Source organism: Colletotrichum fructicola (assembly GCF_000319635.2).
Source record: "Colletotrichum fructicola Nara gc5 chromosome Unknown KSG_Nara_v1_contig10, whole genome shotgun sequence".
NCBI classification, from domain to species: Eukaryota; Fungi; Ascomycota; class Sordariomycetes; order Glomerellales; family Glomerellaceae; genus Colletotrichum; species Colletotrichum fructicola.
Genome location: NW_027094060.1, coordinates 50972 through 65902, shown reverse-complemented (window position 1 = coordinate 65902; position 14931 = coordinate 50972). Strand labels below are relative to the sequence as shown.

At 50.6% G+C, this 14931-nt stretch overlaps 3 protein-coding genes across 3 annotated transcripts; 2 read left to right on the top strand and 1 right to left on the bottom strand.

The window, feature by feature from the left end:
• Positions 1-856: 856 nt before the first annotated feature.
• CGGC5_v015527 (uncharacterized protein) lies at positions 857-2587 on the bottom strand (the record flags this gene model as incomplete). The annotated part of the gene is made up of 1 exon (XM_032028360.1): positions 857-2587. The coding sequence occupies one exon, from the start codon at positions 2585-2587 to the stop codon at positions 857-859; it is 1731 nt and encodes a 576-aa protein (XP_031875357.1).
• A 1285-nt stretch (positions 2588-3872) lies between these two features.
• CGGC5_v015526 (uncharacterized protein) lies at positions 3873-4337 on the top strand (the record flags this gene model as incomplete). Its single annotated transcript, XM_032028359.1, has 2 exons — positions 3873-3963; positions 4021-4337. 2 exons carry the CDS (start codon positions 3873-3875, stop codon positions 4335-4337), a joined length of 408 nt encoding a protein of 135 aa, XP_031875356.1.
• A 3020-nt stretch (positions 4338-7357) lies between these two features.
• On the top strand, positions 7358-9673 carry ustP-2 (Peptidase S41 family protein ustP; the record flags this gene model as incomplete). Its single annotated transcript, XM_032028043.1, has 2 exons — positions 7358-7801; positions 7859-9673. 2 exons carry the CDS (start codon positions 7358-7360, stop codon positions 9671-9673), a joined length of 2259 nt encoding a protein of 752 aa, XP_031875631.1.
• Between the last annotated feature and the right edge of the window lie 5258 nt (positions 9674-14931).

The window sequence follows — 14931 nt, the reverse complement described above, 5'->3', positions numbered from 1 at the left end:
GACACGGGTATACGGCAATGGAACAGTGCTTTATTTATTAGCCAAAGATCTGAAAACGTGGTGCTACTGGGAGTTGAAATAATAAACCCTGGACTCATTACTGGCTATATTGCCTGAGCTTGGCTACGGCTACTTTCTCCGTCAAGATTCACAATCCTTTGAAGCAACCCACTAGCAAGTCAGCAAAGGCTCAATGCATATTACTCTTCTCTTCACATCTTGTTGGTTCTCTTTTTCAGCAGCCAATCTCTTCTGTGTTGGACCCGGCCCCCCCCAACCCCCCCCCCCCCCCCCCACCCTCTCCCTTCTCAACTCAAACTCACACATTGTCGGAGTTCAGAAGACCTTGCAATGCCAACGAGTGAAGCCTCGACTCTGGTATTCCTTTGCAATTTAGTTCGTGTCCTTCTCCGCCCCCGTAGTATCAATCCTGGGGCTCCACCAACCCCAATGCCCTCACTGAAGCTTGAAAGTTTTCTCACTGCATGCGTACGTCCGATTCAACCGCCGTGCAAGGATGAGCAGTCTGTATCCCTCAATTTGCGATTGATGCGGGCGATGGATGGTCAAAGGCCTTTCGACTTTGAACTGCATGGGGGGCCGGAAGGTGTAGACGGACCCGTACCGAGGGTAGACAGAGAAGCCAAGCTCTGCCATGGCGGTCTCGAACGATGTCCAAGTTGTCGATCTCCGTGCTTGGGACTTTGAGAACAAGTTGGCAAAGAAGTCAGCAGTTGACGCGCTGACCTGAATGGTCTCCGATGATGCGCTAAGCCGTGGTTGCTCTGCGGTCACGGAATGTCGGGGGCTCAGCTCGTAAGTAGATGCTTGGGACGGTCGCGTCTTCAGCTTTTCCTTAACCCTCTTTGGGTTCAGCGACGGCTAAGTCAATGCAAGCTGCGGGTAGTGTGTTCTTTGCCTTGTCGATCTTCATCTGCTCATATCGACTCTCGAGGTCAGCGAAGCACTCAGTGATGAGATCCTGGTAGAGAAAACCGATCTTTGTGCCGGCGTTAGCCACCACGAACTCCTCAAGGGCTGCGAGAGCTCCCTCGGCCATCCCGGGTTCCAAGAGATTGTCGATGGGCACGGCGTAGTCACGCAGGTCGATTTCGTTTTTCAAAGCCGTCAGCTCTGCCTCCAACTCTCGCGATCTTTTGACGAACGCTCGTCCCTTTTTGCTTGAACAGGATGGAAGGGTAACAGCAGATGATAGATCCTGAACGAACCCAACGATGACGGCCAGGTCGAAGAGCGCTTTAGCTTGGCGTTCCTCCAGCCTTTCACGCTCCGTTGGATGGGCCGTGTACAGATCGCCCAGCCTTTTCATCCAGTCCGTATCATTGGAGGGTGCGGTGCTAGGCTGACAGAGGCGAAGAAGGTAGCTGAACAAGGGGTCACTTCTCGTCAGGTCTTCGGGCTTGCCCTTCATGGCGAGACGCGCGTTGCCTGCGTTGTCGTAGGTATTGGAGATGCGCTTGAATCGTTTGGGGCCAGCGCCGGTGGCGACATGACGCCGGAACAGAGCCTGTGCGCGTTCGTACTCCAACTGACACACGTTTGAAAGCTCCTGAAGAATGAGGGCGCGGTACGTCTTGTCGCGGTCCGACGCTTCGAGGGCTTCGACAAGGCGGGTAATGTAGGCCCAGATTGCCGCGGCTTGGACCTCGCCATGAACGGCTTCGAAAACGGCGCCGCTAATGTGCTTGTCGGTGTGGACAGGAAGACTGCGGCCCTTTTTGTCAGGGACAAGACCTGTGCGGCTGAAGAAAGCCATGTTCGTGGCATGAGCGAGAACAACGGGCTCTGCTGACAACATCTCTACCCGTTCCAGGAGTGTTGCGCTCCGGTCGCGGGCGTCTGCGGCGATATCTGTTATTGCGACCTTGGTGGGTACATCTTGCACAGACAATTTGGCGAGGTTGCTGAGTGTTGCGTCGTCGCTGCTTTTCTTTGGTCGCTGGCTCTGATTCCGGGTTCGAGAGTCGATTTCTAGAACATCTTCGACCACGATGTTCAGGCACTGCAGCATGTACAATTGCCTCTGCAAGATGAGTTCGCCGACTGACTGAGGGACGCAAACACCTGCTCGGAATGCCGGTTCCAAGTCCGACAAACATTCATCGATATCGCGTAAAAGACGGAACGAGCGCCCGTATCTGGAAGTTCTGCTATCCATGAACGTAGTGAAGCAGTTCTCGAAGGAAGCGACGTGGCGCAGTCGTTTGGTTTTCATCATCGTAAGAATATGGTCGTGGTTGCCGTCGCTACCATCCAATCCTCGGAAGTATTGCTCCTCCAGGGAGAGAGTGGCATGGTGTTTGAGAAGGTCCAAGAGGAGGTCGGAGTCGGGTTCGGTGAGGTCGCGGATATTCCACTCTGGAATGAATTTGTACACATTGCCGAGGCTCGTGTCCAACGGGTGTCGCAAGATGTCACCGTTTGCTGCTCCAGCTTTCAAGCATCGTGTTCGCTGCGATTTGTCGAAAGAACGCCATGCCGTCTCGAGCTTGGCGGCGTGGGTTCTGTATTTGCGCGCCAAGTCGGCATGGAGTTCCTGGACGAAGCCCGGGTCAACAGCCTCCATTATGCACTCATCCACGAGGGAAGTTTCGTTGCCGATGGATTGACGTCTCGTCGGTCGGTAGAAGTCAGGAGGTGTTGCTTGTTGAACACCTACCTAGGGAGGAGAGATGGAAGTGTTGAGGAAGTCACCGACGACCCACCGCAGACACTAGTCCCGGTGCCCCCGCGCGATGGAACATCACTGGACGCAGACCGAAATTTACCCCACATTTCATATTGCATTCAACATGTGAACAAAAACCTTCCACGCTCGGCTGGAGATACCTGCGATTTACATACATAGAACCGAATCCTTCTGCAGGTATAAAATCACCCATTTTCCACCTGATAAGACATGTACACTTCCAGAGACACTGGAGTCTGCGAAATGCGGAATCCTGCGACTGGTAACAGCCCCCCCCTCCCCATGCCTTCCTTTCAGGCACCTAGTAACACAAAATCTTCTCTACGGCAAGCAAGCGGGTGACTTCCTCTCAGCAAGCCAGCACCTTCTTTGCCGGTCTGAAGATCAAGGTGCTCTTTCCCAGCAGCTGCAACCTCTCCCACACCGGCTTTTTCTATACAACTCTTAGACAAACCCTGTCGTCACTGCACCTATTATGATCCAGTGAGATCTGAAAGACCCAGGAAAGCCTTCGTCCAACTGACAACGGGCATGGACCAAGGCCAGGGCAATGGCTGTGAGACAAAAACCAATGCAGGCGGCTCCAATGAAAGACCTCAAGGATGAGGCCACAGTCGATCGCAACGGCGCGAAGTCCCACAGGCAAGCCGTCATACGAGGAGGGTAGGTGCAATTTGACGAGTGCACCGGAAGTCGCCCATGCGATGGGAATTCTCAGAAGTAATAACGTCGTTAGCAAGAGCTGTCTGGGACGGACTGGCTCCTTCCTACGATACATTCCCTCGAGGTACACCGAGAAATTGCCTGCCTAATCTTCCACTTCTTTTGCAGAAGCTGCGTTTCTCTCCAGGGGCACCTTCCCAGTATCCTCGAACGTGACCAGCGACCGTACCTCCCTCTCAACCTCGCACACCCACCCCAAAATCCTCTTCCTTCCCAACTCCTTCTCCTCCAGTCAACCCCTCGTCGTCATCTGCCACTCGAAACCGGGCGCCTTTCCACCCTCGGACGCGCTCCTCTGTCCAGTTTCATCCTCCCCGCTTCATCCTCCCCGAAGCTCCCAATCCTACTGCGAGCCTCCTACTTCAGGTTCCAACGATCTTGCCTGGCCTGTCTAACCCTCCCAAACGTCTACCAAGATCGTCAGAACCACGCCTAGATCATGGCTCCCGCTCTCGACTCCGCGCCGATTGCCGCAAGCAACACGGCCGTCAATGCCTGCTCCGCGCCCAAAGCTATCAAGTCCGAGATCGGTCAGTCTTCTCTCCGATTTCCCATCCCGAGCCACCCTCACTGATACCACATACCAGACACTGAGCCCGACATTACACCCATCCGCACAAGCATTGCATCTCCCGAAGATTCCAAGATCAAGGCCCCCGCCTTCGACTCCGACAAACCCGACTCCGATAAACCGAAGTTGACTGCTCAGTCTGCCTACGAACAGGAGGCATTCACCTGGGCCTCATTTGATATAGGCTGCAAGAATGGGCTTTCATTTGTAAAGGTCAAAGACTTGGAGGACAGCCTTCGTCGAACCTTCCCTGACGCACGCATCAGTTGCCGCAAAGGCATGTCTAAGACGATCCAGGAAGAGGGGGAGACCAAGAAAAGACGTCTTGTTTAGGCGGCAGCTTCGAATCAATCAGACATGGGGCGTGGTGTTTTAATCCGAAAGACAAGCCGAGGCATGTGTAACAAGGGGGAGAGATGCTGGCGTAATTTTTGGCGGTGGCGTCATCTTGACAAGCCCATTTACTCATTAACGTCAATGGTAGAAAACAAACATTTTGGACGTCTACTTGAATCTTCCGGCAGTGACGTTGAGGTGTCCTGGACAATCCATCAGCCAAAGCATAGCATATCTGAACTGCAGGCAGCCAAAATAATATAGACACATTCCGATTTCAGCAGATTTACCAAAAATGTTACAGCTTGGCCCAGTTCCTGACATTGAGTCGAAGTTGGCAAGTCGAGGTGTCGATAGCTAGGACTTGGCCACGTCCGATTTTCGTCTGATTCGGATTTAGAGTTTAAAGGTAAAGCAGCTCACATTGCAGGAATGGTTCACCTGGCGCAATTGATATCCTGGGATGAGGCCGCTAAGCTGAAAGAGCCCGTCATCTGTGTGCTACCGCATACGAGACCTCAGCCCACGCGCATCATAAGTAAACCTAGGCTTGGCATTTACCACATACGACCATACCCACTGGAGAACTCGGGATCCCGTCCGCTCTCCCATAGATAAGCTGGTGAGGGCTGGAGTAGTAGTCGGATCGGTGACGACCGGCGAATGCCCGGTGTTATATGTTCCGTTTCTTTTGGCGTCCTGAAGTGTCTGTCCAGCAGCCTGGTCCCTAGCTAGGTCTGATTTTAAAGTTTATCATGTAATGTTCGTTGATACTCTAAATTACACGTGGTATACTGAAGTTGTTAGACAAACGATGTTGATTTAATGCAATACCACTGAGGTCCATTGATCAAAAGGTGATTGTTCTGCTTGATTGAGGGATTTCGTCCTATACCGGTCCGAGCGGGGTTCTGTCTTGTATTTACCCATCATCATCGGTTCTTGCATATTATTCAATGCATTTCTAGCATCCCTTTATCCAGACACAGTCGTCAATCCAACGGAAGTGGGGTAGGGCGCATACTTAGCTAGAAACCATGCGTATGTAAGTAGTATGCGTACGTATTTAATGTTGGATTGACGACTGTGTCTGGATAAAGGGATGCTAGAAATGCATTGAATAATATGCAAGAACCGATGATGATGGGTAAATACAAGACAGAACCCCGCTCGGACCGGTATAGGACGAAATCCCTCAATCAAGCAGAACAATCACCTTTTGATCAATGGACCTCAGTGGTATTGCATTAAATCAACATCGTTTGTCTAACATGTCTAACATTTAATGCCTATGCGTATATACAGATTAGTAGAGTTCTTCTTAAGATATCAACATCTTGCAGCAGTCCTTTTACCGCACCCTGCATTTTGTTCCTACAAACAACCACCCCCCGTTTCAATACAAACATGGGTAGCAGATGGTTCCAGTTGTTAAGAACTGATCACATTGGATTTGGCTCCTTCGTAGGGAAGATTTTAAAAAATGAGGTAATCAAACGTTCAGCCGGTTAATGTCTCATATGCCCGGAGTATATCCGTGGTTTCCGTCTGCCTGGCGCCATTTACGTCAATTGCATCTTCTTAGTCTGCAGCTTTACCGCATTAGGGGCATTCCGCGAGCCTCTCCACAGATGCAAGGCTCAGTGGCCAGCAGGCACACAGGTACAAATGTATTTGGGAATTGAAACGCGAAACGTAGTTCTTGGCGGGAGGCGCTGTAAGCCACCGCCACCAAAAGTTGGTGACTTGTCTCATCGGCAGCCGGCCAGTGCCAGCTCAGAATATCCGGGGCGCGAGTCGTTCGATGAAGCGATTGCGGGATGGGCCAACGCTAAATCCTGGCGTTTTAGCATCCATGGAGCCCGCCGAGGAGCTTGCCCGCTGTCACGTCGACTTTGTAGCGATATTGGGACTGTCTGACGTCAACGATCAGTTCAAAGCAAGCGCTTTACTGCAACGACAACTCGCGAGCTACCTAAGGATTTTCCGAGATCCAATTAGAATTTCGAAATCACAGTCTCACAATTCCACCAACACGGAGGTGATAGCTATGGACGGACGGTGGTAAGTGGATTGCCATACAAGGCTTTTGCGGGTGCGCTCATGGGTCAAGCAAATCCAACGCCCAACTCCGGCCTTCTTCTACACCTGTTCATCCGTTCAACAATGTTGAGACTGGCATTTTTCATTTTCGGGGGGCCTAGTACCGTTTCGTCGGTCTTTCGTGAATGCCATAGTCCAGTGGACCGCATTCCTCAGTGTCTTACTCCCCCTGCCAATGAAATAAGCATTCTAAACATTCCCATATCGTGTCAAGAGTAACCTTCATACGCTAGGTGCGTAGGTTAAGCGAAGTCATTCCAGCGAATTTGGTTTTGCATTACTTTACAGTTCTCCCCGACACGAACTTCCGGATATGCCTACCTCGCAACCCACAACTTGTCCGTTTCGTGCATTGGGTCTAGGAGAGCATTCTTCTGTCATCGCCTTCGGACAGGTTCTTGCCGGCATAAGCTCTGCGCTCTGAACGTGTCTACCCACATAGCCTCCGCGCCATCCTTTGAAGGATTGAGAAAGACCCCATTGGTATTTCAAGTGCTGATGCTGTTTGCCTACTGGGGCTTATGATGTCGTGGTGGGCCCTTTCATGAACATCAACGGCAACGCCGTCTGTGTACTAGAGCCAGTAGCGCAGACTCGAACCACGCTTACCCGAATTCAGTCCTTTGTGCGATGATGCCCCGGATGCCCACCACGCGCAGGATGCCAGGCTCTCTGTGTGGGTTTTGTTCCCCAAGCGTGGATACCTAGGCATGGAGTCAATCCAAGCAGAGCGCCGAATTCGTGGAGTGGGACATTTCTCGGCCGATTGACAGTTTGTATAAGAGCCGCAGGAAATCCTCTCTCAATCTGAATAATTAACAACTTCAACAGCTACTACTGTATTAGTTCTTTCACCTTTTTGTTGATAACCATTCCTCATATTGAAGCTCAGACACTGGCTTGCGACACCCATCATGCGTTCACTCATTTGGGCCCTGGGCCTTTCTGGCACCGCTGCAGCAGCAGCTGTCAGTACCACAGTTGCCAACGACCACCACGCCACAACGACGGCGCCGCAGCCGCATTCCACGGAGGATACGCCTTGTGCCATTGCAAAATCACGGGCTGAGGCTTTCATGTCGGCGGAGCCCGAGGCGACAAGGGCTTTTGTGCTTCCGTCGATAGCCTACAACTGTCTCAAGTCGATTCCAGTCGACAAGGAAAACGATATGGGCCTCCTCAACTATTTGGAACCCTATGTTCAATTCCAAAGTACACTGGAGCCTCTCGCGGCCCCTCCTGACTTTTATCTCATTCCCGGTGTAGATGTTTTGTCTGGATTCGGCCAGATCCGAGCGAAGCTCACCAACGACGAGTATGACAGTCAAGTGGATTTTGCACTTGAGCTGTCTTACTTGGTATGTTCACATCACTTGCCTCTGCTGGACAGGTGAGAGGTGCTAATATTCAAGTAGTTCATCCAAGCCTCAGATGGTCATTTCGTGTACAAACCCGCTATCCTGGACGTTTTCCAGTTCGGCAGCCTTTCATCCGTTGTGTCTGTGGCCGACAACGCCACTGCTCTTCCTAGAGTCTACCTTCGGAGTGACTTTGAGCAGTATGTCGCCAATGACACTGATGTGTACGACATCGAAAGTATCGATGGTGTCCCAATCGTGGAATTCCTCGAGGCGCAGGCATGGCGCGCGCTCAGCCAAGATCCCGATGCCCAGTACAACACATTATTCGTCAACCCCGCGCAGCTCGCAATGGGATCTGGGGATGGATTCAGCCCCAGATTCCCTGGCCAGTCCCCCGATGTCCAGGTGATCAAATTCACCAACGGCACGACCTTTAACGACACTCTTGTTGCCTCGATCTCGGTGAAGGCTGTCGACTATATCGGCTCTGCTGGGGTGATCCACGAATATTTTGAGCTGCCTGTCACAGCGACCCCTACCTCGTCATCCTCGTTGAGCTCTACAGCGTCATCTACATCATCAGCGACGCCGACAAGTACCCAGCTGAGAGGCTACCCTGTACCCGTTGTCAAGCATGCTCATGACTGGATCTCTGGATACTTCATGAACGGCAGTGAATACGAGGACATCGCCGTGCTTTCCATCCCCGCCTTTTCTCCGTGGACAATTCCGGAGACAAAGATCAACGGTACTTTCGAGACGCTTGAGGCCGAGTCAGTGGTGTCGGAGTTCTTGCAAAAGGCTAAGGACGCTGGCAAGACAAAGTTGATCATCGACATGCAAGCAAATCCCGGTGGCCTCATCTTTGCCGGATACCAGCTCTACAACCAACTGTTTCCCAGAGCCGACATCTGGGACGGAAACCGTCTTCGCGCCCACGCCGCTCTGGATGCTCTCGGTACCACAGCTGAGAAGGTTGCTCCAGAGATTCTTTCAGACGCAGTCACCTCTGTCTACAACGAGAATCATGAGGCATACGATTCTTGGGCTGACCTTTATGGACCGCAATTCATTGGAGAACAGAATGTGACCCACCTCCTGAGATACAATCTCAGCGAAGAATTCGACTTCAGCACGCAGGAGCAAGTTTTCGATGCTGAAAATATTGTCGTCGTTACAGATGGCCAATGCGCGTCGACCTGCACAATCTTCACTGGCCTGCTGGTTCGCGAGCAGGGTGTCCGATCCATCACCCTTGGCGGCCGCCCCATGGAGTCGGCAATGCAGGTTATTGGTGGTGTAGAGGGCGCTCAAGTGCTCAACTTTATCAACCTGCAGCAGTTCGTTGCGCAGGTCGGCCTCAACGCTTCTCAGAGTAACTTTACAGAGTACCTCGAGGCTGCCTTCGATGTGCTTCCCAGTATTGAAGAGCCACCGTTATTGCCTGCTCTCGCAGAGGCCGGATCCTTCAACTACCGTAACGCGTACGCACGCGGCGACTTCAACGGTTATCCGGAACAGTTCAAGTACGAGGCATCAAACTGCCGTCTATTTTATACGGCGGAGATGATTGTCGATCCGGTTGCTATCTGGAATACTACGGCGCAGACTGCATGGGGAGGCGGCCAGTGTGTAAACGGTTCCACTGCCAACGTCAACAATACTATTAGTAGTGATGTTGTTGGCTTTGACAAGAAAGTTTTGAGTACTGTTAAAGCCTATGACGGACCGGGCAGTCTATCTTTCAAGGGCGACTACGAGGGACCCCAACCGTACACCCAGAAGTCCAGCAAGCGGTCCATTATGGATCACTTGACGCCCGCTGAGGACTTTGTCTATGAGGTGAAGCCCAAGATGGCCTCGGTTTGAGACAATTAAGAGTGCTTGTGCAAAGTCTGAAGTTTGACATGGTTATAGTTGCATAGACAGTGTATATAAAAAGAATAGAGCATGTGCAATATAAGTAAATGTTTAATCAGCAAGGCCATGACATTAAAGATCAACGTGTTCTTGCAATACATCACTGGCACCGCTGTGGTTAAGCTGCGGGGCTACATCTAGAGGGATGAGTATCTAACGAAATCAACCTCGTGTGACTGGGCAAAGGCGAACATTGGCCTCCATCACATGGCCAATGTGATAACAATGTCATATCATGTAATCTACCGTTCATCAATAATATGGCTTCAAAGTTGTTGCTGCCGTTTGTTCACGATTGAAGACATGTATTTATGTATCCAAGCCCCTGCCTCTTCAAGGCCAACTTTGGCATAGTGCGACTCAAAGAGGCCTGGTCTCTTCTCACGCGTATATTCGCAGTGCAAGGACGTAACTAAAAATCACTTTGGGTAGATTTATGTCCGAGGTAAGTTCGAGACACATCAAAATACGCAGCACGTCAGATTTGAAAGTTGGAATACTCCGAGGCACACAATGTTAGTCAACGGGCAGAACAATGACGTCGGACTCGCCACCATGCAATACGAGATATTTGAGTTTCCGTCTCGGCGGAGGTTGAAAGTTTGTTCTTCAAATTGAAGTAATGTCCAAAGGAGTTCACTCGGCCAGTCAATTACCGCATTTGGTGATTGCGGGCCGAAGGTTCCAGACTGCGGCTTCCAGCTCACCGCTTCATCAACACAAAACCCGACCCAAATTTAATCGAGTTTACCATGAGAATTCAGTAATGCTTGCCAGGTACTTCTGGGCAAGGCTTCTGGCATGGCCCTGCTAGCAGAGGGTCCATAGCATCCCTCCGAATCCCGGGGTTTTCTTACCCGATCCGTATATTTCGCTGAGCAGCGGCCCACATTGAACGGCTGACTACCGGATCTTCCGGATGAATCAGATCCAGATTCAAGCTCTAGTGAAGAGGATGTTCTTTGAGACTCAGTTACGATTGAGTATTTATACCCTTTTGCCCATTCCGATAAAGATTGTGAGAATTATCAGCCACCAACTTTGCTACTTATTACTTCCCAACCTAAACGTGCGCCAAGTCAATATGAAGATTCATTCCGTAGCCTTCCTGCTCTCTAGCGTGGTTACTGTCGTTCAGAGCCAGAATGTGAAGTACTGTAACTACGGTACTAGCGATTCAGCACTTGAATGCAGCAATGTAAGCTTATATCCAAAACATCATTGAGTAACGGCTGCTAACCAGTCCACCTCGGACTAGTTTGTATACTGCGTAGGTGTTTCTTCCGACTGCTTCAATTACATGTTCTTACCACCCAATAGTGCATCCCACTTCTCAACGTACAGGAAGATTCGTCACTTAAGCAGGGCTTCCCCGTGCGCCGCTCTTGCGGCGGAGAGGGTATTCAGTGTTCTGTCAAAAACGATGCGGGAAATAACCTGTACGGCGTAAGTGCATCCCTTGCTCGTGAATGAGATTCGGTTTGGACTGTGCTAATGGTTTGAGAAGCGTGCTTCTTGTGTAGGATCCAGCAAGCATTCATTCTAGGATTCAACTAACTTCAATGTGACAGTGCTGAACATACATCGGGTTCTGTCAATTGGATCGTCGGGATCGCGTCTGCAATTGCCTTCGAGGTTGTGATGAACGTAACGGGTAGCTGGATGCAGTTTTGGAAGAGCCTAAAAACTAGGCTAAACATGAAAATCTTTCCACAAGTCTTACGCCCGGTCACCAAGCCTAATAACAGCCTTAGCATCCGAGGCTTCAAATGTGAAGAGAATTTCCGATTGCAGTTCTCACGACGGTCATGATGCTTAACTCCGACATGCAGCGCCCGTCCATAGCTAGCAATTGGATTGACTTTAGGTTGGAATCTGTAGCAATATTAGCATGAGCCTATAGCGAACGCAGCGTTGGTTTGAGGGAAGAAAATGATTAAAATATACGTTGTTTAAACGTCTCCGTTGAAAGCGATTTTTCCTAAAGCGATTTTCCCTAAACACCCACTTTCCTTGAAAAGTATCCTAACATCGAGAAGAGGCGATTTGATTTCGGGCTTCTCGCGCCACGTTTCCTGGGTTATGGTGCCGCATGTTGATGCAAGAGTCTCTAGCAAAGGTTCTGTTCAACTTGCTAGGCAATGCTTCGTTGCTACACACTGAATGTGTCTGGAGATTTCAGAATTTCGCAGTTACCTGTTAGAAGGCCCTGGCAAGTATGATTCAGTTCCTCTACTAGAATAACAAACTGTTAAGTGCTAGATCATGCATGTATGATCAGCGATGATTGTGTCTCGACAGCATAAGGAACCTACCCCTGACCCCTCATTCCCAAACTCTAAGGTACAGCCCCTCACGCGCACCCACTTTCCATTGCCGCAGTCTTAAAAGTGACCCACATAAGCATGACATAATCCTTTATCGGTGTTATCAGCGCGTTCGCGCGTCCGCGTTTCATCGCATCGAACATCCCAATGACAACTCACACTCACTGAATTCAATCCACCAACCCACTCAGCCATTCACACTCTTCACATCCCCTCCTCAAGGATATCGGATCACAGCAAATATGGCCAAGACGCCCACAAAGACCGCCGAGCCTAGCCGTCTGACGCAGAGCCGGGTGGCCAACATGACGGCTGGCCGAGCCAAGAAGCAGGCCAAGAAGGAGAAGCTCAAGGCGGCGCTGCAGGCGCGTGCCGCCCACGCACGCGCCGCGAGGAAGGCGATTAGTGAGAGTGCGCTCTACCTATACTCACCACCTGCTTCTTCCCTCTTCCTCGCTTGCTCGCCGGTAACTTGCTTGCTGACTGTGTGACAGAAGCCAATTGATTTCGATAAGCATTCTGGGTTGACGCTCCAGGTAACGGGGCTTTGGTCGAGTGGGGGATGCCGGTCCGTGTGTGACGCGTGAAGGTCGATAGGAGGAGAGATATAACAAGGGATACGGGGCGTGACCGTCCAAGATGCGTTTTTTCGGATGATTTTAGACACCTCAAGTCAATAACGAGTGAAATATTCACGGATCAACATCATACGCGTGATTGAAGACCCGGTCGGCCATGCGCCAGGGGACCAGTGGCCACCCGACTGCCTGCAAATACAGCCGTTGTCTTCTTAAACCCTCTCCTCGGCCCCATCACGCATCAGGACAACCCCAGTTAGTTTCCTTTTTCGAGGCGCCAACCCCACCAAACGGGTATCCTGAGGCCCAGGGACCTGCTTCTTTTGGAAGATTTTTGTGGTTTCATTGGTGGCTGGTGATCGGAGATTAATATCGTCCGTGTCTCACCATACTCACTGCGCATCTTCACAAAGGATTTCAATGCACATGCATCTACATTTTGTGCGTCGTGAGTGTGCTTCCATGATTCCGATCGGTAGAAATGATTTTTCATTACCCCCCCAACCGCCACGCTAAGACCACGGCATGATTGACCGACCTTTATTGCGAGGCATACTCCAAGACAGCGCATCCGATAATACCCGAAAATAATCAAAAGTCTGAATAATAGAAAGCTTCCTATGTTCCTATCCCATATTGCAGTCGACGCGGCACCGTCCCCAGTCAGTTCTGTGTCAGATTGCAGACTACAGCTGCTAAAGGCTTTGAGACGAGGAATGCCAAACGGCGACGTACCTTTGTTGTAGGTGTTTGTAATACTGATGAGGTGTTCCAAATGATTATCGGGGTTCTATATCCGCCTCATTGTTTTATTTTGGAGTGCAAGCTTCTGTTTAGCTTGTTTGTTCAACAGTTGCTGTTTGAAAATGTCAATAGTATGATGACAACTGCCTACGACCGTTCCAAACCTGTTCATTAGTTCTTCCCTGACAGTTGACATTGTGGTTCGGCTTGCAGAAACTGTAGCGTGTGATGCTTTAAAAACGTTCGGCAACTTTCCAACCCGCGTGCAATAAAGGACAACTGATACGTCACGCATCGGCCGAGATTTTGCGCCGCCCATGTGAGCAAATGCTCGTATACTGTCGTTTCTAAACGCTGTAAAATCTTGGAATAAGATGGTTTGCTGATGAGTCAGGATCTCTAAACGTCTCGCCGAAAATAACGCGGTCTTCGGAGCAATCGTCGACTCCGAGCTTGCAAAATCCGTGGGACCCGTGGATAATTACCGACTTTTCTGGAAGGCTCGGCGGAGGCTCGAACATGATATTAACTGTATTAACTGCGACATCAGTCACGGATTTCCGCTTGCTTTAATGACATTCTCAGGTCTATAGAAAACACTCACACGTTGTGGCAAATGGCACGAGTCCAAAGATGAAGGTGTCAACTTGATTGATGACCTACATTACAAAACACCCGCACCTGACTTATTAGACTACGCCTTATTTTCCGTGATCCAAGAGTCGTGAATAATTACTTTCAGATATTCGCTTTCGCAATCCCTGATGCGCTCGGGATAAGATCTTCGTAGGAGACCCGACTGTCCGGTGAAAGAGCCCCTCTTACCGAAGGCTCCACGGATTCCGCGCATGCGTTGGGGTGGTCAACTGCGGCAACGTCAAAATCTCGGAGTTTCGGGGGACGGATTGCCCAGTCTCCGCGGAACCTGGAAGGCGATCTCGGTGATGTTGTACAATTTATGACTTTTCGTTTGGCGGGGGAATGCTTGTTTCGACTATTCGCGTCAACAATCAGAAGTCTATAAATACGCTGCCCCAGTTGCGACATGAGCGTTCATCCCAATCAACTTCTCATTCCTTTCAATTAGCTTACAGCCTCTTTTAGCACACTTAGAGAAACTCAAAATGAACCCCAAGACCTTTCTTGCCATCATTTTCGCCTCCACGGCGCTCGCAGTACCCGGCCGGAACCAGGCCGATGTCCAGCCCCGAGAGGCACTTCCTCAGAGAGGTGGTGGCGGAGCGCCGTCTCCAAACTGTTGCGGAATCATTCCCCGCCCTGCCGGTTGTCAATGTTAAATTGTAAGTGACGATATTCAACAATCTAGATCCCGAAAGGCGGATGGCTCTGCCTCAATCCGAATCCTAATGCTCACCTTACTCCTTGATTAGGAGCATTGTGGCATATTGTTGCTATCATACGTCAGAGGGTGCGGAACCTGTCGGCGTCTAGCTGTTACGTTGCTGGATGCTTGCCAGGTTACGAATATTGGAGCAACCGTTGAAAGGGTTGAGGCGGAGAGGTTTTCAAAACATGATAGGGAGGCCGTGAGAGACGT